The sequence below is a fragment of the Opisthocomus hoazin genome, chromosome 1, assembly GCF_030867145.1.
Source record: "Opisthocomus hoazin isolate bOpiHoa1 chromosome 1, bOpiHoa1.hap1, whole genome shotgun sequence".
NCBI classification, from domain to species: domain Eukaryota; kingdom Metazoa; phylum Chordata; class Aves; order Opisthocomiformes; family Opisthocomidae; genus Opisthocomus; species Opisthocomus hoazin.
The window spans coordinates 27,263,190-27,287,249 of record NC_134414.1 but is presented as its reverse complement, the minus strand read 5'-3'; the positions used below and the strand labels follow the sequence as shown (position 1 = coordinate 27,287,249).

At 45.0% G+C, this 24,060-nt stretch overlaps 1 protein-coding gene across 5 annotated transcripts in view; it reads right to left on the bottom strand.

Moving 5' to 3' along the window:
- Nucleotides 1-24,060, bottom strand: part of MTUS2 (microtubule associated scaffold protein 2) — a 318,231-nt gene that overhangs the window by 11,558 nt on the left and 282,613 nt on the right. For all 5 annotated transcript variants that reach the window (XM_075419965.1, XM_075419956.1, XM_009938145.2 and 2 more), the window contains 6 exons: nucleotides 19,406-19,472; nucleotides 12,216-12,430; nucleotides 6,751-6,856; nucleotides 4,864-4,937; nucleotides 3,150-3,248; nucleotides 1,951-2,070 (listed from right to left, as the gene is read on the bottom strand). In XM_075419965.1, coding sequence (XP_075276080.1) covers nucleotides 1,951-2,070; nucleotides 3,150-3,248; nucleotides 4,864-4,937; nucleotides 6,751-6,856; nucleotides 12,216-12,430; nucleotides 19,406-19,472 — 681 coding nt within the window. The remainder of the gene's footprint in view (nucleotides 1-1,950; nucleotides 2,071-3,149; nucleotides 3,249-4,863; nucleotides 4,938-6,750; nucleotides 6,857-12,215; nucleotides 12,431-19,405; nucleotides 19,473-24,060) is intronic.

Below are 24,060 nucleotides of genomic sequence, written 5' to 3'. Positions count from 1 at the left end.
CTCTCTCCACTGCTGACAGTGTCGCCTTAAATGATGGGCTTAAACTAGACATTTAACTTCAAGCTACAATTAAGTGAAATTAGTCCTGTCCCAAGTGTAGGTAGCTTTTACTCAGCACAGTTCAAAGACGTAGTCTGAGGATGTCAGTAGCAGTGTATTAAAACATCAGTAAGATGTTCAGAGGCATGTACCACAGCCTCAGATGCCCTGTTCTTCCCAAGTTTTGAATTTGACATAGTTTAGTTCTTGGTTTTTCAGCAGTTTGAATTTTGCTGAATTCAACACTTTTAGAAGAAAACAAGATATTACAGGGTAACCTTATCTCTGTGTGAGTTCGGTTATTGAATTTCCCAGCCTTTTATGAAGAACCAAAATGCTGTGCACTGGACTTAGCAATACCTCACACTTTATGGAAGAGTCATCAATTTTATGCAGTGATTTCCAGTCTATGCAGGTAACCATAAAGGATGCTCTTGATTCTCAGATATTCTGACCTATCCCAGTATATTTTGTTAGAACAGAACAAGGATTCTGGCCCCATTTTGAAATGCTCTGAGAGAGGAATCACCATCACAGGCACCCTTTCTGCTTCCTCAGTAGTTTTAATGAGTAGTAGCTATGCCAGCATGAAACACAGGAGAAGACCTGCGCATCTCCTTCCCTCTCCACTGCAACCCTCACCCTACAATACTCCTCTCTTGCCACCTGACCCTGTGTTTGAAATGTCCTCCTGCTCCCCCATGAGGCACCCCATCTTTCAGAACATTTGGAGATGCCCTGTAGATATCCTGGCACTTACAAAGGTAGATCTTTAAACAGAAAGCAGTTGTGCCCTTGGACCACAGTAGACCCAGTGTTCTACTGTGATAAAGGGCAGGAGTGCTCCTATGTGGTTAATTAGCAAAAGCAACTAAATGATCAGTAACTATGTAGGCTGTTTGGGATTTTTTTTTTCAGTATAACACTACAGTGAATGTTTTCAGATGCTGGCTTAGCTTCAGGAGCAGCGTGTTGGAAGGAGCACAGTTAACAAGCCTCAGTTGTAAAGAGGCACTGTTCTCTACATCCACTTACTCAAGCATCTGTTCAGTAAAATAATCATCAGAGTTCTCAAATTTCCCCGTAAATGGAAACAAATCTTGCTGAATGCTGTGCTGACACAGCTGTCCCAGCTCTCCTGCTGAGGTAGTGCCTCATCTTGTCACCACACTATACGCTTACTGTCATTGTAGGTTATGCCTTACAAAATGAATCCTCTTTCCAACAAAAAAAAATGTGATTGATGGTGAACTGGGGAGTTCTTTGTTAGGGATCCCCACAAGCAAAGCATGAGAAAACAGCATAGGCTGCAGAATAGCATTACTTTAGGGCTGGAGAGACCTTTTTCCTGGAGTAAACCTTGCCAGGGACTGCTTGCTGAATGTTGCCAGCTCATACTTGTGGCTGGGAGCTCCCTAAATGACTGCACAAGCAGCTGGAAGACACATATGGCTCAGTCTTCCTCCACTTGTCCTCTCCAGCCCCAAACAGTTACCTGACTCCTGTAGGGGTGATGGTACAGGCTGGCGTACAAAATGAAGCCCTGGACTATCACAAGGTTCCCCCTCCTCCATTCTTCCTACACCGTTCGCCTCATTGTCTAATGTAGCAGGCATTGCATGAAAAAGCAATACAGATTAATGGATGTGTGGGAGAAACAAAGGGTGTCATGGGTGGATGAAGGGATGGGAGAAGATCCCGATTTCTGAGGGAAAACTTGAGACATGGTATAGTAGAAGCAGCTATGTAGGTTAACAGTGGAACAACATGATAAATAGCCATTTATGAACCTCTTTGTGTCTTGCCCCAATGTCATGTGTTTTTTCACCCCTTTTAAGTTCATCTGCTGTAGCCAAACTTTTACTTTTCTGCCTCTGTGATGTATCCTCTGGAGGAAAAATAACAACTCACCTGTTTTTCTAGCTCCATAATCACCTTCTCCTGTTGGTGAATCTGATGATTCTTCATTTCCAGAACATGTTTTAAGCTCTTCAGATCTTTTTCTAAATGTAGATATGGAGCTCTTACGATCTAGGAAATATACCAGTGATTTAGATATCCGTCAGCCATAAATGCCTCTTTAGCCTTAAGACAAAGTTTCTTCAATGCACCCAGTGGTTTAGGAGTCTCAGTGATGTGAAAACCACCTGGACCTGGGCCTCCCCACCCCATCTGAAGCCTGATATTCTCTCCTAGACTGTCTCTTTCCCCGGATAGCCAATGGTACCTTTCTTTTGACCAGCCTCATGACTAGAAGGGTGGGATGCCAGATTGTTCAGCAACCTCATTCCTACTCATATCTTGTGAACTACATGAGGTGTTTTAGGATGGTACAGGGATTTTGGCTTTGGAAAAGTACAAACATGAAACTGAGGAAACTGGATAAGCGAGCTGAAAATGAAAACTACAGTGTTCTGCCTTGCCTAAACTGCTGCAACACCATACCTGTTAACAAAGATTGTATCTGGTGGGAATAAGTTCTTCCTCTGCTCGAGAACTTCAGGTGTAGGGTATACTAGGGTTCAACTCATGGGCAAAAGATGTGCTCTGAATTATATTGATGAAATACTGTCTCTGACTTCAGCTGTTCTGAATTTTTCCCAGTGTAACTCACTCCAGTGAACTGCCTGGTAGTATTTGGCATTAACATCACTGTGCTACAGCAGAATTTGTCCTTTCATGTAAATTAAATGCTGTGGCAGAGGTGGAAAGGGACTCATGGTACCTGTTCCCCATGGCCAAGCCTATTTCAGGCATTTGCACCCCTCTTCTAAGGAGTTCTCTCACCTAAAATCTCACTGAGCCCCTGGCTTACCCCACTGTTTTAATTCTGTCCCCTCTGTTGTGTTGATACAGCTGCCCATGGGGTTGTGCTGTGAACACACTGAAATGCACCAAACTAAAAGGAAACTCTTTTTGGAGGGTCATTTCAGAGCTATTTCATTTCAGATAAATAATTGCAGTAAATAAACAACATGTCCCCAACAGACAGCAGTTGAATAAATATTTCATATGGGTAGGGATCCCATTGCTATCCACTGAATTGCGTGATGTGAGTCATACTTAGGAACGTGTATTTTGAGGACTGTATAGTTACAGTTGCCATCTACCTTCAGTTGTTCCTCAGTGTTTTTCTTGAGAGCCTCTTCGAATCGGTCTGCTTTGGCCTTAAGAGATTGGTTCTGGAAGGTGAGGGTGTCTATCTGGTCCTGGAAGGAAGACACACCAATGAACACACCAACTGTGTTATCACCCCTCTTACATTCACATGAGTCAATCTGCACTGTGAAACCACCAGGGGAGATGAACAAGGCTTAGAAACCCCTGTGAGGTGGTATATTTGACGTAAGGCCATTTGGACATACAGTGGGGTTCTTCATAGCCCAGTGCCTAGGGAATCCCCAAATCCCTGCAACACCTGCGTCTGGCTGACACTGGCTGGCACTTGTTCGTGAAATGTCTTTGGTGCTAAATGACCCCATCACCTTGGGCTAGATGAGAACAAGCATGTCCTTCCTTAGGAGAGAAGGCATTTATAGCGCAGACATGAAAGAATGTTCCTGTGGTTCCTAGAATCTGAATGAGATGGTAGACACCTCGTCCCCGTCTCCTTCACCTTTCTGGGCTTCTAACATGGTAACAAGCAATGATGAGTTAGTAAGTGTGGACTTTAAATAATCGTCATTTCCCCTCAGAGCTATACACAGCAACCACATGTTATTTTAAGCAATCATATTTCTGTTGCCATCAAAAGCATTCCTGTGACCTCTCTATATACCATATCTGTAAAAGCCACAGTTTCTGTGAAACTAGTATTCTTGTCTTTCACATGTGTAATTTCTTGGCTGTAACATTACCTCAGTGCTCATTGCAAAACTGCTGACATGCCTGGGACTGTCACAGCCACACGAGGAAGGCAGTGGCAGTTTCTGCATGCAACAGTTTGTGCTAGTCAGGGGGTTTAAAAACTGTAATCCATCTCTGCCTACAAAACCAAACAGAGCCTGCATTATTTGCTGTGGCATCTTTGCTTGTTCACACAAGATTTCCAGACTTAGTGTGAATCACAGGGGTAGGCTTCTGCCCTCCACTCCTGGGGATTTCTTCATCTAGAGAGTGAGAACAGCATGGAGTTTTTAGAAGGACTGAAAAAGCCAAGACGATCTTGGGCTTGGTGTTAAATAGTGGGATACGGGAGACGTGACGCGCTGAGCTGACCCTGGCTGGCCACAGCCTGGCTGCACGGCAGGGCCACTCCTGGGGCATCCCTCAGCAGGGACCACTTTGCCCTCGGGTGGGAGTGGAGATGTCGCTACACCAAGGGACTGGTTTCCCACACTCAGCAGGGAAGAGTTTAAAGCACAGGCACAGGGCCAGGCAGGGAGAGGTCAGCGTTTCGGAGCCCCAGGGGTGCCTGCTGGAGGGTACCATGTAGACAAGGTGGTGCTCACAGCCTCTGCAGGTGCCAGAGCATTCCCCACCATGCAGGGAAGAGCTCAGCTTTGCTCCTTGTGCTGGGCCAGCAGTCAGCAGCGGCAGAATGACATGTCTTTGCTTTACCCAGCTGCTTCTTCCTCCCTTTAGGTTTGTCCTCTCTCCTCTTCCAGATAGTCAGCATGTTGCTGAACCAGCCAAGGGGAAAGGAAAAAACCTGAGGTGGCACCTTTGCTGCTGGATCCCAGTGCGGACAGGCAGAGGACAAGAGGTACTACAGCTGGTAAGAAGCAACAGCCTAGTGTGCTTGCAGCTGGCAACAGGGCTGGGGCTGCCCTGTCAGCTGCTCTGCAGCATCGTTACAGGGTGGGAAATAATGAAACCACTAACCTGGAGTGACAGCCGTAGTTTTTCAAAATTCTCTTCTAATTGTGCCTTTTCCAGTTTGTGAGCAGTGTTCAGTTCTGGGGAAGATACACAGACATGACATTGCTAAGTGAAGTCCATCAAACCAGGGTCTGACAGCACAGACATCGTGAGCCAAGCGTGATTCGAGATGCAGTTTTAGGGCGTGGAGGTTGAGTGGGAAACTGGCAGCAATATACTCCTTGATCTTAGGTGAATTGTTTTGAAGATCAAGATTTCCTGATCTTTCACTGGTTGCAGGTACCTCTATTTCTGCCTGACCAGCTTCCGGTTTTTCAGAATGCTCAGAACTCCCAGCTCCTGGGGGCTCTGATCTGAAAAGGGTCAGTCTGACAGTGAGCATCCCCAAATCAAAGATTTTTAAATTAGATATATTTAAAAGCTTGGATTGCAATTTCTTTGGGGAGCTAGAGAGGGAGAGGCAGCAATTCAGATGCAAAAATGCAAACGATGGTGCTTCTCCAGGAGCTGTGGCAGACGACCTGTGAGGCTTACTGCGGTAGTGAGGCTGACAGAGCCTGACGACAAAAAATTCCTCTATTTATATTACATGATTAAAGGTTTCACTACTCACCCTGGACTTAGGAATAACGAAAAGTTTAATAACCAAAGTGGAATAAAGTTTAATCTTTAAACCAACGGCATCGACCTGTCATTCCGCACCGTGGTAGCACCCACCTTTTTAGTATCCAGCCACTCTATTTTTTTGTGTCCCAGACCCCCAGCCCCACGGGATTCTGCGCCCCAACCGCTGCTCGCTAGCCCCAGTAAGACCAGTAATGGTGTCTGGGGCTCCGGTGCCCCGCACAGCGCGGTGACCGCAGCCGCTGCAATGCCTGCTCCGAGCACAGGAGGGCATTTCGCACCCGCGCCGGGAGCAGGGAGCACAAACCGCGGCCACCAGAGCCGGGATGAACCACAGCCGAGTTCTGTCATCAGAAAATACTAACAAAAATGGACGGAGAAGAATATCCTCAAGCAAGGAACAGATTTTTTTAATTTGTTTTCAGAATTGTATATGTTAATTTAAAAATGGCGTGCTAGATAGCATCTCTGCCTGCGGGAGAGGGGAGCAGAGCGTTCTCGGCTCACGTTACGCTCTGGACTGTGGCTCTCAGTGACACAGTGCAGAGCTGAGCAATATGGATCAGTTTGGGGGAAGCTGTGGGAAAACCTGCTAGAGCTATTTAAAAATTCGAACCTCATGTTTCTGTGTAATAAAAAAAAAAGAGGGAGATTGTACAGATGTCAACTAAAGCACGTCCAAAAACGTGTATTTAGATACTGATCTGGTAGGGAGGAACCAGCTCTGTCTGCAGCATCAAACCCCACGTAAAAACTGTAACACAAAATTAAGGTAGCAGTGCTGAGGCGCAGATCTGCACCAGCGTGGGGCTTTGGTCTGCTCAGCATGGCCAGACTTTTGCTACTGAAAATGATGAGCCTTGTTTTCAGAAGCAGTGTAGGCATTTCAGCACCCAAATTCAGAGATGTGCAATGAGCTCTAGACTCCTGAGCACCCGAGGATTAGGCTCTTGAGAAAAACTCTGTGTGTGAAGTGAGGTGGAATTTGGACTCTATGTTCAGTGACCCATGGAGAAAGCCTTATCTCTGTCCCAAAGAACCCTCAGACAGTCTCAGGTCCAAGCTGGATGCTGTACACCCTACACACAGCTGTCCCTCACCCCACTGTGAACCCCGGTGGTCCACCCCGCGTGAAAGCACTAGACCAACACAAATTTTCTGTATCACATGCTCTGGTGGAAAAAAATCCAGGCTTGTGCAATCTCACTACAGTACTACTTCCTGCTGTGGAATAGCTCTGTAGCCATTGGGTTGTCTCTGGCTTACCCTGAATCTTGCAGTCATTCTCATCCTGCAGCACCGTAATGGCAACTATGTGGTTATTTTCCAGCTGTAACATTGCAGCTTCGTGTACAGCTGTGATATCTTCCACCTGTTCCAAAGACAACGAACGGAGACATGGACGTGTGATTAGACGTGCTGTGGCACGCTGACAATCCGCTGCCGGGGAGCTCCAGTGGGCTGGAAGCAGCAAAGGGATCTACCCAGCGTGATACTTCCAGCACCTGGAGCAGTTTTGTTCATTACAAAACAGGCATGTTGATGCATTGAGTGGCAGCGTGTAGTCACTACTGACAGTATTTTTGTTCATTTAACATAATAACGACAAAAGAGGCACATAAGAAAGGCCCAAAACCCCTCTAGTGAAAAAGCCACTTATGAAATGTTTAGAAATCTCAATATTCCATTAATCCAAATTATATTAATGACCTGACTCCCTCTGATGGTCAGATAAACATGCACAGTTCTGAGCCATCCTGGTTTTTGCCTTCACGGCACTTTGCTACAATGATTTTTATTGTAAGGCCTTGAATTAACTTTCAAGTTTTCCACGGAAAGTGCCTATGAATTATTCAGAGTTGTAAAATATTTATTTCTAGAAAAACATTGAAATTATCAAGGGGTATGTAAAATGAATTTCAATCTATCACACTTTTACTTGAAAAAGAGTATCCTAGAAAGTCATTGATATCCAAATTCGTGTGTCCTCTTGAGTCGTGTATTATGAATCCACACCCAGTAAACTGATGAAAGATACTACAGCACCTTTTTCAGTGCAGACACAAGAGTTTTCAGGCTGGTGTGGAAGTGAGTAAGATGACAGTGAAGCCATAAAACCTTTCCTGATCTCATACTGAGGCCAGAAAGAGCTCCTGCTGCTGCAAGCTGCCCAACAAACTGCACCGCACACCACAGGCCACACAGCTGTCACAGGAGCAGGGGATGCAGTCGGCAGAGGGCTGTGGGCAGCCTGTGCTCCTGCACACCTGGTGGGTTTGGGACTCCTTCAGTACATTGTTTGCTACTAGACCTGGCTAAAGGCAAAGCGAGATCCCTAAATGATGGTGTTTTGATACGCATCATGAGAGAAAACGCAATGAGAAATGATGATCAAGGTCAAGTCAGTGGTCCAGAGCAGTTTCTGAACGCAATGCATCGACTTGCTTTTCTGGGTTTTGTCATCATAGTGATCTTATCTCCTACATTTAACACATTATCTGTGATATCTGGCAATGTAGAGGATCAAACTATTCTACTTTTACAATGAAACAGCTGTTCATTTCAAAGTGACTTGACTTCAAACAGCTTTTTTACTCACTGTTATATTAAATAATGGTACACAGTTACTGCAGCTGAGCATGTCTTGACTGGAATAAATGTTATTTCCCTGCATTTAACTGTCAAACATATGTGTTAGATTACCCAACACAAGCAAAATTTCCAACTGTATCAGAGAAAGCATGCTCTTAGAATGAAAGATAGGCATTTAACATGGAATTTAAAATTATCCAAACTCATTTTCATAATAATGTGGGAGACAACTCAGTGGTTGCAAAACTCTTTGTAAAACAATGGGGACTCAATCTACTGATATATTGCATGAAAGAGCAGGGAAAGGGGGGCTAGATGACTCAATGGGCTACTAGTGGGATAGGGACTATCACTTGAGTTTTCCCAAAGCGCGATGCCCTTGTATATGACGTCTGTGTGCTGAAACCTCATGAGCATTGCCATGTTCTTTACCTCGCTCTTGCTTAAGTCTTCATTCATACCCTAATTGCTTCTCAGCTGAGCTGCACCCCATAGGAATGATTAGGCTCAACTCCAGTGCCTTTAGAAGGTGAAGGGGTCTCCTTTCACTGCCATTATCCTTGGCAGGTTGTTTATCTATAAAGCCAATTAAACGTATTCCAAATGGTCTCCAGGGATTTTTCTGTCTTCTGTGTGTTTCATATCCACATCCCAAACGACTCTTTTTAATCTTCCACCATGACCTCCTGCCCGCAGTTTTTCGTAGCAGATAGTCTGCTTGGCACTGGGAATCACATCTCTTGGATGCTAATTCCAGCTTCGCCACTAACTCACTCTATAGGCTTATGCAACTGACTTAACGCATGTAATGGTTTTCTCTGGTTATAAAAAGAAGCTCAGGTGGGATTTTTAAGTCTTAATAAAGTAAAACCAAGGGAAGGCTCTAGTGGGAGAAGTTCAATAAGTTGGCGGACAGAACAGCTTGAGCTGAGCAGCCCAAGTGAGAGACACTGGCAAGCGGGACCACAGCCTTTGCTTTGCTATTTTTGCCCTTAGCTGCAAGGAGCTATGAGAAATATTGGGATGCATTAGCACACATGGCCAGTTTGTGAGCAGTTTGGCTCTCATAATCTGCTATGCTGAAAGAGCTGCCTCACCTCCTCAGAGACGCCAAAACCTGATAACTGTGTATCCAAAGAAATAAACAGCTGTCTGATACTAAACTAAATGGTGACGACAGCAATACAGTGTGGAACATTAAGCTGTGACTGGAAACCACAGAACTGGGATGAGTAACTTCCAAATTAGATGTGTGGATACAGAAATACATGCAGATCCATGGTTAAAAGGATTTTACTATGTTGTTGCCTGCATGAACACAAGCTCAAAATCCCCCACGCAGGTGGACAGCTCAAGGACCAGGCTTTTCGCATGCCCAGCGTAACAGCTCTTTAGCTCATGTCCCTGCTCTAATTCTGGCTGGGACTGGCTCCAGCCCAGCAGCATCAGAGCTGAATGACTCCGGTCCCTTGAGCAGGCTTGCTCATTTTGGCATGTTCTGAGCTGGGCACTTGTCCTCTTCCTCCCAGCACAGCAAGGAAGAACCAGAGGATTACAAACTCTTTGGGTCAGCAGCTGTTAGGGATCCCTATTCCTCATGCACCTCAGTTCCTAGACTAACAAAGTTCTTCTTTTGCCTGACCATGAAACATTGCTGGTGAGCAGCTTTCCAACCCTGCTTGTCAGCCTCCTCTAATTCAAGAGTGCTTGACACAGGATGGGTGTATGGCAGAGTAGGAATTCAAATGGAAAACCTGCTAAAAATCATCATGAGATGCTAATGGAATGACAGATTGAAAAGATGGGCTGAAACTGTGAGGTACCTGTCACAGCAGCACTTTCAAAGCAGTGCAGAGAAATGTTTGTGTTATCTTCAGTGATTCAGGAAACAAAGAGCTCTAGAGCAAAACAAAGATCTGGAGGAGAGAGAATTATTTGCCCCACAGAGGGAAAGATGTGTTGCCATTGCTTCTGCGTGGTGATGAATAGAATCACAATAGATGAGAACATGAGAAAAATAAGTATACTTCTAGTCAAGTCCTATGATGCCTATATCATCCTTTCTTGCACTGATCAACTTGAGGGGAAAAAAACCCACCATCTGTTCTTGTGGTCCTCAGAGCTTGCAGAAACACTTCAAAGAGCAGCAGACATAAGCCATAAACTATCTCAGCAAAAAATTAACTCGCGGAACAAATTCCTTCACAAATGCTAATGCCTGCTGATCCAGAAGAGGCCATGCTTGCAGCTAGAGCTAATATCTTCTACTAGGCAAACTGACACACTGACATAGTGAAAAGAAAGCCAAGGCTTTTGGGAACAACACCCCTCCTTCATATCAGAAAGTAAAGCAGAAAATTTGAGGGGCATGCAAGAAAACCATCTTGCATAAACTGAAATGAGAACCAGCAGACATGAATCAGCACAGTTTCTAAGCATTTGCAGAGGAGGATTTTGAAAAATCTGGTTTAGAACACAAAAACCTATTTGACAGCACTTTCTACTGCATCTTTGAAAATCAGCGGACTAACAGAAAAAGGTAGTTTGTCCGGGACAAAACAGCCCAATTGCATAAAGCCTGTGTGTGGCACATTACAAGCCTGCAGATCAGTAACAATTAGCAGGCACAGCAATTAAAATAGGTAAAATCCAGTGAGCGTGCTTCAGCTGAACTCTTCCCCCAGCCCAAAGCATCAAATGAAATAGCACGGTCGCACCCAGGACATCAGAGACTCCGGGGCACAGGCTGGGATGCTGTGTGTCTGTCTGGCATGGCTGCCTGACCCACGTGCCAGGGAGGACCACGCTGCACCCAGCCCCAGCAGATCATTGGTGTTACACAATAAATCTAACACCGGGCAGCTGTGACATGAGTGATGTAAAACTGTCACCGTCTCAGTCTGTATTCGACAGCAGAGCCTGATGTCAGCCCACTCCCCGGCCAAGAGCAGGGAGCAGCAGCAGCTCTGGAGCCTCAGCCACAGGCTCCTGCTTCAGGTAGCAGCCCCAAAATGCACAGTGGAGATACCCTGAGATACAGAGCACGCAGACATAAAACTTTCTTCTCGACCTTTGGTCGTTTCCATCCACCTCACAGATCACATCTGCACTGCCCTGTTGCTGCCATTTTACATTGCCTCATGGAGTGAACAATTCACCCTCTGCCACCTCCAGCTGCCCTGGGCATTGGAAAATCCCCAGGTTGGAGAGAATGATGCTGGCAAACAGGAGGTCTGTTGGCTGGGCTCATGTTTCGCAGACGACTGGAACCTTGCGCTGCACCAGATGCCTAGGTGGCACACCCATGGCAGCGGGGGCTGCGACGTGTCAAAGCCTGACGGCATGGATTGCAGAGCAGATACTCGTGTAAGAAAAGCCCTCGTGACCTGTGGTACTGGGCAACGGGCAAGAGCTGCAGCTGGAAAGGTCAGAACTGTATCCGCTGCTCACAGGATGCAAAATGAGAAGAGGCCAGGTAAAGGCAAGATGTTCTGCCACCGTGTGAGAGGTGCCCATAGGTGAGTTACAGTACTTGCTCACTCCAGCTGTTAAAAATAAGAGCATTCCTACCTACATACAGCAAGCAAAGCAAGGAGAAGCACTTGGGACGTACCATCTAAGAGATTACACTGAATGTTAGAGATGAAATCAGGGAACTCAGAGTGTACCACCTGCTTGATGTTTAGGCTACGTGTTGCATGGGCTCTGTCGCTTCACTGTAACACCCTTTGACTAGCATTGCAAATAACGATGGGCAGAGCTCTGCTGGCCTTACCTGTGTTGAGCAGATTCTTGTTCATCTCCTGGTTTCATAGAAATTGACTGCAGTATATGGGCTGGGGAGCAAGTATATGTGGGGAGCAGAGCTAGTCTTAATATTTGTGCTATAAAACATCTGGAAGCATGTGAAGACAAGGCATGGCAATATACTGTACCACTATGTAGAAATACCAATAGGAATAAAAGGGAGGAAAAGCAGTAAAGATAGTCAGGAATATATTTTTCCAGTGATCAGTTCGTTACCAGTGTCTTCATGTTGGAGTGTTCAATACGTCTCATTACCTGAACCAACTTAGTACTGGCTACTACAGTAGCAGTACTACAGTGCTACTCCTCCAAGGGAACAGGCGGAGACTGACCTGATCCTGGTGCTGCAGTTTGACTTGCTCCAGCTGCAGCCTGTGCTGCTCCTGCAGGCTCTCCCTCTTGGCGTTGTACTCCTCTTGCAGCCGCTGCTCCAGTGCCTGCCGCTCCTCCTGCTGCTGCCTGCGAAGCTGCCTCGCCTCCTCCTCAAAGCGCCTCTCCAGCTCCTCCTTCTCGCTCTGTAGCTTCTTCCATCTCGCTGTGTTGAGGGCTGCGGAGACAGGACCGTACAGTCAGGCTCTGAACTCCTCGTGAGCGAACGGTGGCATCAGATCTGTTTGTACAGCACTGAGCACGGCGGTTCTTGCCGACTCTGGGGCTCCCCTCAGCCATCAACAAGCTCTCGCTGTCACTTCTCTCTTTGTCCCGCTCTCACACACACACATTTGTTTAAATAGAGGCACTGGCAGAGTATGCAAAAGCCTATGCAAAAATGTGATCTGATTAAGTACAATAATAACAATAATAACAATAATAACAATAATAATAATAATAATAGAAGAAGAAGAAGCAGGGAACTTCACGGACCTGCAGGGTGACTGGATGTCCGCTCCTGGCCAGCACAGTGTTGGATTCACAAATTGAAGTTTTTGGGCTTTTACTTTGCCTTGGATTTAAGAAACAGCATGGAAGACAATAACTTGACACAAAGCCTTTCATTTGACCTGATACAAGATTTTCCTTACGTCTTTCTCTCAAGCCACAGTCTTGGCTCAGTCTCCACTTCCAGTGATGTGCCAGGAAGGCAGAAGATGCCTGGGCTAGCAAGGTGCATCCTGTGCACATGTTATGCAGGGCAGGTGATTGACCACTTGACCACAAGAAGTAGATGCATCTCATATGTCCCATTTTCCAGCTGTAGAGGCTGCTCACCTCTTAAACCTCTCTTTCCCACCAGCTCCACGAAGGACCTCTTGAATCCATGAATGCACACTTGCTTAAAATATGTTTATATTCAAAGCACTATCTTGTGTGCAATCAGAAAATGTGAAATTTTTGCTTTTGTGAACTAATGCAGTGACCACGCTCCAAATTCACAACCATGTCTATAACTAGTTTCAGGAGATGCAACTCCAACAGTTCCACCAAGTCAAGGACATCCAGTCTATTTCCCCATCTGGTTCCTCACCTATGTTTCTCCTCACTTCCCAGGTCAGCAGTGTCACAAACACTGTATCCTCGGCCTTTTGCTTTGCTAAAGAACAGTTGTAATCAATCCAGATATTGAAGACCTGATGCAAGCTGGACAAGGTCAGCCAGACTACATTTAGAGAGCAAGTTTGCTCACTTGTAAAAATCTAACAGGTAAGAAGTGATTAAAATCACCATGGCCATAACATTCAGAACAACACTAGAGAAGAAGAGATGTGTTTTTAATGGCACTGCTAGACCTTCCTTCTGATTTAGACCTATAGCCGGTTTAGAAAAACTATCACCTTTTGAATATACCATCTGTATTAGCCACTCCTCCTTCCTTTGCCTTTCAAAATGCGTGTGCCCTGCACATACCTGTATGGCATTGTAAATTAGTGAACTGGAAGCAGATGTCTCCCTGGGTAGACAACTTCTGAATGTTTCATGACCATATTTATCCTATGACCATATATTTGTTCAACATCTGGCAACCCACCCCACCCCCGTGTTTTCCTGTCTCCTTCTACTATGGTATCAGACTGTGCTCATTTTTTCTCAGGATAGCAATAATTCGTCAAAGTTACCTATGGCTGTGACCACAGTTCATGCTAGGTGCACCCATGCAAGGTAGTTTGGGCACCCAAGCTAACCGTCCCCTTCCCCACATAGCTATTTTTCACCCTGTTCAGACCTCTGCTTCCACACTTACTGGATAACAATATCCAGACTTGCTCAGTATGTCCACACGGGTATCACCAATGGGGTCCTCTTCTGATCCTGATGTTTTCTGGAGCATCAAGAGGGACTCTGCGTCCATTTCAAGCTCTTTGCTCCTTACACAAAGAGAGAAAGTGCGCCTGAACCAGTGAGCTTAGCACTGTGGCAGCAGCACACAGAAAGCTTTCCCACCTGCCTCATGCCCAAAATGGAATGGTGCAATTTATAGGGTCATTAGCTGAAATGTCTTGTCTCCTGGCAGTTTGGATTATAGCTCTAAACCCTCTCTCTTGGTTTTTGCTTTTTTATTTTCTTCGTCCTGCAAAGTGATCACAGAGCTGGAGGACAAGGGGTAACGCTTACAGCTCTATGTTCAGTAGAATTCAAACTTACTCAAGCTTTAAATTGGAGAGGTAACGAACCCTGTCTCTCTTCAGCCTTTCTAATGAGATTACCCGGCACACAGGGAGTGCTGGGCAATGAAATTACATACTCTAACCAAAAGAAAGTCCATGTGAAACACTTTCTGTAACCTGAAACACAAAACTATTTGCACTGGGCTTTGAGCAACCTGGTCTAGTGGAATGTGTCTCTGCCCGTGGCAGGGGGGTTGGAACTAGGTGATCTTAAGGCCCCTTCTAATCCAAACCATTCTACGATTCTATGATATGATTATATGATCTTGCAAATCAAATCCTGATGCAGGTGCAAAATGGAAGGAAGAGGAAAGCGGGGAAAGAGAGTCTGTATAGGATGTTCCCTAGACACCCAAAAATGATATCAGAAACAGAAAATGAGGCCATTGCCCAGGAAATTTGCCCTATACTGAATATCATACGCCCCTAACGAGAAGGAGTGATCCCTACCACAGCCTCTCAGATCGAGACAAATGAGGACAAGGACTGGTGGGGAAAGATGGAATCTCTTTTTAAACAGGAGATGGACCTTTGGGCCTGACTCTACAGGGACAGGAGTAGCAGAAGGCGACAATTGTGCAGCCCAACACAACGTCTGCGGCTCCCTTACCCAGCTGGGGAGCAGAAATCAGCGTGGGAGAGCCTGCCTTGCTGGAGCCAGCGTTTAACCAGCTGCGGCTTCAGCAGGTGGTGCTGGAGAACCAGGCTGAACTGCTTCTAGCAGGGCCTCGGCAACAGATGCCTGAACAGCAGACCCGCTAATGTTGCTGGAAAACAATTAATTTTGCTTTCAGACATTGGGATATGGATACTGTAAAAATTAGTTCCCCTTCCGGAAAAAGAAAAAAATAATAACCACTAAGAAAAGTTATATAAATGCAATGCTGGCACGGAACAAATGGCACAAGACAAACAGAGCACAACTGCTATCAGCTGCTATTGAGAAGGGTTACAGCCTGGTTTTCTGTTTCTTTCTGTACAGGTATTTCAGTTGCTGCTTACAGGTTGGGAATGACTCTGACATAGCATGGCATTTCCCAGGATGACAGCGTGCTGGGTTGAACGAGAGCAGCTGCCATGGCTTCCTTTCTCCCCAAGCACCGAGTGGCTTTTACAGTGTGCAACAGATGAGCAAAACCCATTCCGGGCTGGGCTGGGAAGGTGAGGGACCAGGAGATGTCACTGAGGGACTGATCCTTGCAAGCAAACCCAGCCTGAGCTGCAGCCCAGCCTCCCCCGCCCTGGCACTTTGCATGCAAGAGGGTAACTCCTGTGGGAATGGGGAGGTTGGCATCATGTGTCCTCGCAGAAGGACTGTCTGCTGCTGGCATGAGAGGCTCTTCGCCTCTTCCCCCTGACTGTCAACCGCAGATTCACAGACAAATCACACCTGACTCAGGCTAAGGGTCCTCTGCCTGGGAGGCATATCCAGGAGGAGGTGGCACACGGGCTTAGGCTTTCAAACTCTCGTGAACACAGATAACACAAATTTTAAACTTGACATCTGATCGCCTTCCATTCATCTAGGTTTTTATGCATCTCCATACCTCCTCTCAATTCACTTCACATGTCACTTTTTTGACAGCAAAGGAGCAGGTAATTCTGACATTTAATTTCCATTAGTTTGAAGGGAAACAGACGGTGTTCAAAACTTCTTTATTCCAGGAGTCTCAGTGTTGCTTTTGAAAAGTGCTTACATTCATAATTTATAAAGATGGGTGTCTTGGGTGTAGAACGATCGCTTGTCATGTTTTTCTAGCCTTGGTATTTCTAGTAAAATACATGAGCAAACCTGATTGCATAAAATAACAGGTCCCTCAGCGTTTATCAAGGCCACATTCCTCCTCAGGGCTGGGAAGGGAGGTACACTTTCCTGTTTCACTGCATGCTGGTTTTAGACGAGGTGGAATACTTCATAGCAGTGCTGGGGGTAAAGGTGGATGGTCTTCTCTGAACCTAAATATTTTGCCTGGCTCCAGAAGGGTTCAGGTCTCCCTAGGCTGTTTTACACATCTTCCATCACTGCTATTGCTTCAGCAGTGGTTTTATTTACCAGAAAAGATTTCCCTAAAAATATATTCTGATTTTTCTGCACAGTAGATTCTATTTTGCAGTTTCACTGCTTTATATAGCAGAATCCTGCAGTTGCTGTTGAAGTTAACAAAGACCGTGTGCTTTCAAAACCAAGCACATTCAGCACCTAAATCATAATTCTGAATTAGAGCTATTGCCTAAACCACTAAATGTTGGACACACTGCCTGTGTCAACCCTGGCTAGTCCAGCCTTGTTTTACTGATTCATCCAGGCATGTGCATCAGTGAGCCTGGCATGGTGAATTTACACATGAGAAATCAGGAATTTCTGACCAACACCCATGCTGTTTAACTGGACTGATTATTTTTAGATTAATGAGAGACTACTTATCAAAGTGACTGAGACAAGTCAGAACTACAACTTGGTTGTAGTCAAAATAACATGATCTGTAGATTTTCCTCAAATTTCTTCATAGAATCACCTATAATCACTGTTGTCAAATAAATGACTGCTTCATTCTTTATTTGTATAAAGCTTGGCAGAATAGGTACAATATTATACAACATACAGATTCACCTGATAGTGACACCAAAATAACCCTTCCATAGTCAGGCGGGCTGCATGTCTCCAGTAGCACCCACAGCCCCAGCTTGCACAGCTTTGGAGACAACAAAGAAGTGCACTGATGAGAACGGCTCTTCTGCACACGGCATTTGCCATTTCACCTCATCCACAGATTTAAAGAACTGGTTGTTTCACAAAATTTAATTTTCTAGTTTTCTTCCAAAGGAAAACAGACTGTCCAGTGACTTTTTATGACATAAATATTCACCTTCCGTATTTATGGATACATACCACGATTTGTACTGCTGATGCATTTTTTCACATCCTGCTGGAGTGCAGTACCTGCACATGTCCATTTTTTGTTCATCCCTGCTGGGAGTCCTTCTACCCAGGCATGTTGCATCTGGGTTGTATGGAGAGGATTACCTCCAACAAGTAGGACAGATCACCAGCCACTCCTATCGCTCTTAAACAGTCTCCGCTCAGCATCTTGATGTCTCCCAGAGTGGTGGCTTGCTCGGGAAGAGGTGGCTTGTCATGGCTCCTCTCCAGCACACATACCCAGAGGACCACTGAGGGAAGGACTATCTCACACCATTTTTCCCCTCTCTGAGAAAGAACATGCACATCTATGGCTAATCTCCCTTCTGAAGGAGTACAGCTCAGCTGAGACCTCAGACTGCTTTTCTGGAGTATTTGGGGTTCTTACCAAAGCTGTCTCCGTGTACTCCATTAGGACTGAGGTTTGTGCAGACGAGGTATCTATTGCTGCATGCACAAGAGAAATGGCAAGGGCAGGCAGTGCAATGACCTCCTGTTACTGAACACGCTGCTCCGTAACCCCAGAACGGGCAGTCAGGTATATCCCGGGCAATGTTCTCCAGCAAAACCACCAGTAATTTGTATTCATTTCAGCTGTACAAACATGGTGTAAATGGAAGCAGAGCGCTTGATCTCCAGCACTGTACCTCTCTTTTCTTCCCATGTCACCACCACTTGCAAAAGCACTCATGAAAATGAGCAAAGCCAACCCACTAGAAAGAGGCAGGGCTTTCAAATGAGAAGTGGGTATTCAATGGAGAGCTTCAGATGTGCCCTGCCTAAAGGATGCACCAATAGCAACAACTTCTCTGTGAGAGCTGTGGAGATGCAGAGGATGGATGAAGGCAGGCACAGGGAACAACGGGAAATGCTGTTTTCCTATTGCTGCAGTATCCTTTGGCCATGGGGACAATAAAACTCGCTATAAAAGGATGATCAGCCAAAAAATTTCAGACGGGTACAGCACAGAGCACAAGCTGTTGAGCATCAGAAAAGGACTGTGCTCAGCATTTCTGCAGTAGGTTGTCATAGGCAAAGTGAAGATGAAGCACAGGGAGGACCTGCAGTTCTGCCCACCTCACAGAGGTTTGGCCTGAGCTCCCCTTTGTGAACCAATTCACCCTCCTGCCACATGGCACAATCTGTGCTTCCTGTGTGACCCAGCAACTGGGCTCCCTCACGCAGTGAAAGCTGAGTGACCTCCCCTGTTCATAGCTCCAGTCATCAGTGGTTCCAACACCTTTTGGTACTCCAGGTGTCCCCTGCCCTGATGGTCCTCTGTTCAGGTGCCCTTCCTCCTCTCCATTTGTCCGGGGATAGATGAGCCCAATGTCACACCGGTTCTGGGGAGATTTAAGCCCAAAAGAACTCAGCCTGTTGCCTGAAGCAAGCACAAAACCCCATCTTCTCTCTCAAGGGTTGCCATGTCTTTACACCCTCCCTGTCTCTCCTGTATAGATCAGAAACCAAACAGGAGAAGTACTCCACGCAGGGAATGTACACAGACCAAATGGGACACGTTGCTTTTGCTGTCCTTCAGCCAGGAAGAGACCTGAGAGATATCAATAAGCAAGTTCCAAGCCTGGTGTCTTTCAGTTTGTAGCTGAACTGCAAAACATGCAAATGTACCGAAGTGATGCATTCTCAGTCACCGTGCACCACAACAGTCCTGAGTTCCCACTTCTCATCATGCTATGCTTTCTCCTTGGCAGTGGCGGTACATATGAGAATGAAGAATGGAAGCTATGGATTTATGAAGAACAGCTTGTCTAGTAAAGATGATGCACAGCTAGCTCCAGTGTATGTGGTGATGACCTCATCTCCACAACAAAGAGGTAAAATCACGGTTCCCTGCAAAGCCACAAAACCCCTTGCCACTTGGCTTCAGAAGACACTTCATCTCAGTTATGCAAGTTCCCCAGGATCGAGCCACAGGGAATAACTGCTTTTGTGTAAAGTGAGAAAATCACTTTGTTGTTACTTTGCTTGTACTACTTACCAACTTCATCCCTGATCTTTGCAAGCTCGACTCCTAACTCCTTTATTTTCACAAGGGCGTTTTCATTCTGTTTAAGGAAAAAGAGAGAGAAATATGTATAGTCCCCAGGTTTATCCCAGATAAGCACTTTCACATGTTCATTTAGTAAAGCAGATTAGGCTGATTCCTCAGATTTTTTTTTTGGGGGGGAGAGGGAGATTATAACGAACTCGTTCAGTTTTTAAATCAAGCTTAGGAGCCATGACTCACTGCCTACAAATACCTTGTATGTCTATGAATACATGTACACACACTCACATGCACAGGACAGTGCAGAATACTCTGTTTACTCCTCTGTGTCTAAAAAGACACTTGTATTTTTCTATCATGCTGTGTCCAATCTGTGTACCATTTATGGCTGGACTGCATGTACAAGATGGTTTTATTAATTCTGTTAAAACACTTTGATCTATTTATGCCTGCATTTAACCACCTCTAAACATAGTAATATGCTCACACAGTCAAATTTGCAGAGCAGATTACTGTGCTTACACCATTCTAGGCATGGTGAGCATACTCATACAAACACCACTAAAGGCCTGAAGTTTATGCCTATTTCCACGTTTATTTCTGGTGTTCTGTTGTCTGCGAAAAACAAGAGGTCCTTTCCTCAACCTGTCTCAAAAGATACCTGAATACTTCAGGAATTAAACCAGATGAGCTGGCCAAAGGAAAAATACAACATATTTACATTAACAATGCTAAGGTGTTACTACTAAAATACAAGGACTTTGACAGCAGATATCTCACGAGTGCTGTGCAAACTGACAAAGAAAAGCCTCAGGAAAATCTACTGGAGTTTGGTTTAGCAGAATAAAACCCAGCATAATGGTTCAAGCATAAGGGACCTTTAAAATTGAATGTATCCTGAATCACATTAGGAAGAACACAAAGGAACTTATCCTGCTGGGAAGATCGCTAATGATTCGGAAAACTAGATCAGGCTACTATAAATATGTCCCAGGTTAGAGAAGGCCAAGAATCTTTAAAGGACATTATAAAAAAATCGTCTTCAAGAGAAAAGACACTGTAGTAGCAAATGGAATTAAAAGGAGTCCTAAAAGTAAATTTTTCCGTAATAAGCAAGCAAGGTTAATAAAAATCTAGGGCACAGAAAAAATCAGTTCGGCAGCAGGATGCATAGCAGATAGGACAGCAAATTAGTTCTGTCTTACCAAAATTAAACTGGGGGAAGAAAAAAGAAAAATATTTCAGAGCTTAATGATTCTGTTTATTTTTCCTGCATCTAATGTTTAACTCTGTTAAGAGAAATGACACAACAGCTTTATTTTTGGTAATAGCAGGAAATTGGAATCTGGAATTTAAATTAATCCTTTACACACTGCCCCTCTGGGATGATTTCTACCAGCTCCAAGAGACACACTTTCTGGAAAGTTTTGCTGTAAATGGAGTGATTAACTAAGCTGATTCGAGAGCCTTGGGTGCCTGAGGAGAAGGTGGTGATGTGGGCATCTTTGTTAGTCAGTTATGGGAAGAAGCCAGGCACTCAAGGCTGGGCTCCTCCAAGCAGCCAGCTTCATACACTGCTGAGTAATGCACAGGGGTTCTGTGCCAGGACTGCAGAGTCCCCAGTCCTGACCGACTGCATTAGGCTCAGGTTGAAATGGAGTGGGTTGTTTTGGTTTGTTTTGGTTTGTTTTTTTTAGTTAATATATAAGCTATGAAAAAATAAAAAGGTCTGGATAAATACAGGCTAGTATGTTAAAAAAACATAGCCCTTCACACGGATTCCCAAAAGAGCACTCCTACAGAGATACGGTTTCCCCTTTTGGAGAATATGACTGCATCTGCCCATTCTGTCTGTTCAAGTCACTGGAGTGATTTTAAGAAGCGTTCTTGACAGATTGCCAGGACTGATGCCCTTGGAGACGTGTGCACAGGGATATTCTGGATACAAGACTTGCAGGTGGGAAGCACACACTCAAATTACCAGCTCCCACGATTTGAAACAAAAGCCATTTAAAGCAAGGGGGCTCTGTACAAATCATCGCCAGCACCTACAGATAAGCAGAACTCAGTGGGACTGTTGCTATTCTACTCACATGAAGAAAATGAAAAATACATTAAAAAAAAGACATCCTAGGGAAAAAAAAAAAAAAAAGTTGTTTAAATTTTGATTCTCCATAAGAAATACTCCAGACTCCTTCTTTTTATGTCATGTTTTATCTTACATAAGGTCTGTCCTACCCTTGAGGACATTTGGTGGTGAGACCCTCTCCAAAAGAGTGGAGAATTGTCACAGTTCCAGCTTAAAAATGCTATCTGGTAACTGAAGCTCCAGCATGGCCAGCACCCCACCTGGACAGGGGGCATCCTGGCTGCCTCCCTCCACGCTGGGGCTGGGGTTTCCAGAGCAGCTTCTGGGGCTGCCTCGAGCAGCCGGCGTTGGCACAGCTCAGGTGCCTCCATTGCCGTTTGCCTGCCCCACCAGTACTTCTTGCATTGTATTTGATTTTGGTTAGAGCTTTCTGACTGCTCTTTGGGATCTCATATTTATGTTTCCTGGGAGGCCAGATGTGCAAGGGTTGTCCTCAGTGCCAAAGTCCCAAGGAGCCCCTCTTTCTCAGAGGGCTCCTTTAGAGAGCAACAGCACATGAGCCCTCATCTTCCTCTTCTGCAAAAGAGGCGCGGTGTCATTTTGGCTAATCATCGTATCTGCATCATGGTCTCCTGGATGTGCAGTGAGCTTACAGATCCCTGACGTTTTCCATTATCGTAATCTGCTTCGTCAGTGTAACATGATAGGTTTGGACTGCACGTTCCTGTGACCAGTGTAAACATGAGATTAATACGAAATGAAAAAGCCCCTCCTTGTTATCCTCCGTGTGGCTCTGCAGATAAACAGCACTTCTGCGTCAGTGCAGCGGGGGAACTGGGATTGCCAGCGCTTAGGGGACCGAACGCTACAGTAGAGCAAAACTAGATCTGAAGTGAGAACGTGAAGCTATCAGGTCCAATGCAGAGACTCATATAGGTCCAATGTCAAAACATCAAAGCAATTAGAAAATTCACAAGCACACGAGGAAAAATCTGCCAAAACAAATGTTTAAGAAACAAAATTAACAGGATATCCCATTGAATTAATCAATCTTCATTAATATTTGTCTCAACAAGGTCTTTGAAAGAGAAGACAGAGTAGGCAGGAACCTTTGCTGCCCTCCCAAGAGCTTTGTGTCAAACAGGCTCAGCATATCAAGGAGCTTTGTAGGCACCCTGCACTAGGCACTGGTTGGAGTCGAGCCACTGAGGGTGAGGGACTAAGGGCCAAATCCAACTTAGGTTTAAAAATGCTCAGTGACCCTACCAGTGACACAGCCATTTCCAGAGGGTGAAAAGGTTGCAGACACTGTAAGGAGATTGTGCAAATATCCAGCATTTCCGTGTGGCAGTTAAATGACAAGCGAGAAAAAATTTGCTTCAATGTGATTTGGGATTATGTTTTTTTTGGCCAAAATGTGAAAACAAAGCAGTGGCTTTTGTACAAATTAAAAAGCTGCATTTATTTTTTCAGGCACTTCTAATGAATGATGGGTTTCATTATTGCTTGGAAAACTGATGAGAAAGGCCTTTCATTGGCTGCACCCCAATAAATGACTCTGATACTGAAGTAATTTTCATAAAATAAAATTAAGCTCATGATGGAGATGGAGGAAACTTTCTTCCTCATACCTGTATTCTACAATGCAATGGTTAAGTCTTCTGTCTGGAGTATCTCCCATCTCCTCAGACAGAAGGAAATATAGAATAGAACAGGTAGAATATGTTTGTCCTGTGCTTAAACTACTGCGCTGCTGAATACAAGACACAGTAGAAACTCTTTTTCCTATCATCAGCTTTACAACATACAGACCTCCCAATATTTCTGCCGTGAAAGGCTCAGTGATGGGCTGCATTTCAGCAAGTAAAACAGACATTGAAAATGGCACTTAGGTGTTCTCCATTTAACTCAAAACTCCCTGAAGGTAGACTGAGGTATGACTTCTACTGTCACAACATCCGAGCAGCTCCAGAAAAACTGGCAGGTAGTCCAGCAGGTAGGCAGAGAGGTAGGAAAGAAGGAGGAATTAAATAGTTCAATTAAATAACAGCGGCCAAAACTTAGCGGTGTAGTTCAGAAAAAAATCTGCAGAATTTAGATATAAGTGCGTGTGAGGACCTGGACAAATAACTTGGTAAAAGATGCCATGTTACAGGCCTGAGAATGGGCAAGATGCTAGTGTTGTCCAAACAGATTAAGCAGGGAAGTAGTGACAAAGGCCTGGGAGAGGGGAAAGGCTTTGTTTTAGTCACATGGAGCTTCAGCTGACAGCTAGACATCCTTGAGGAGATGTGGTCAGGGACACAGGTCAAGATTTTACTTCGGACCAGGAATAATTGTGGGATGGGGAGGCAGAGCTGAGGTTTGCCTTAGAGTATCTCTCCTCTGAGAACTGCAAACTACCTGAGAGATACTAATGCATTAGAAATGCTAATTAATTAAACCTCCAGGTACTTTTTAACAATAGGTAAGCAATAGTGGATCCGCTGCACAAATGGGTCAGAACAGGTAAGGAACATCTAAAAATTGCGCAGACCCACAAAGTCAACTGCAGGTA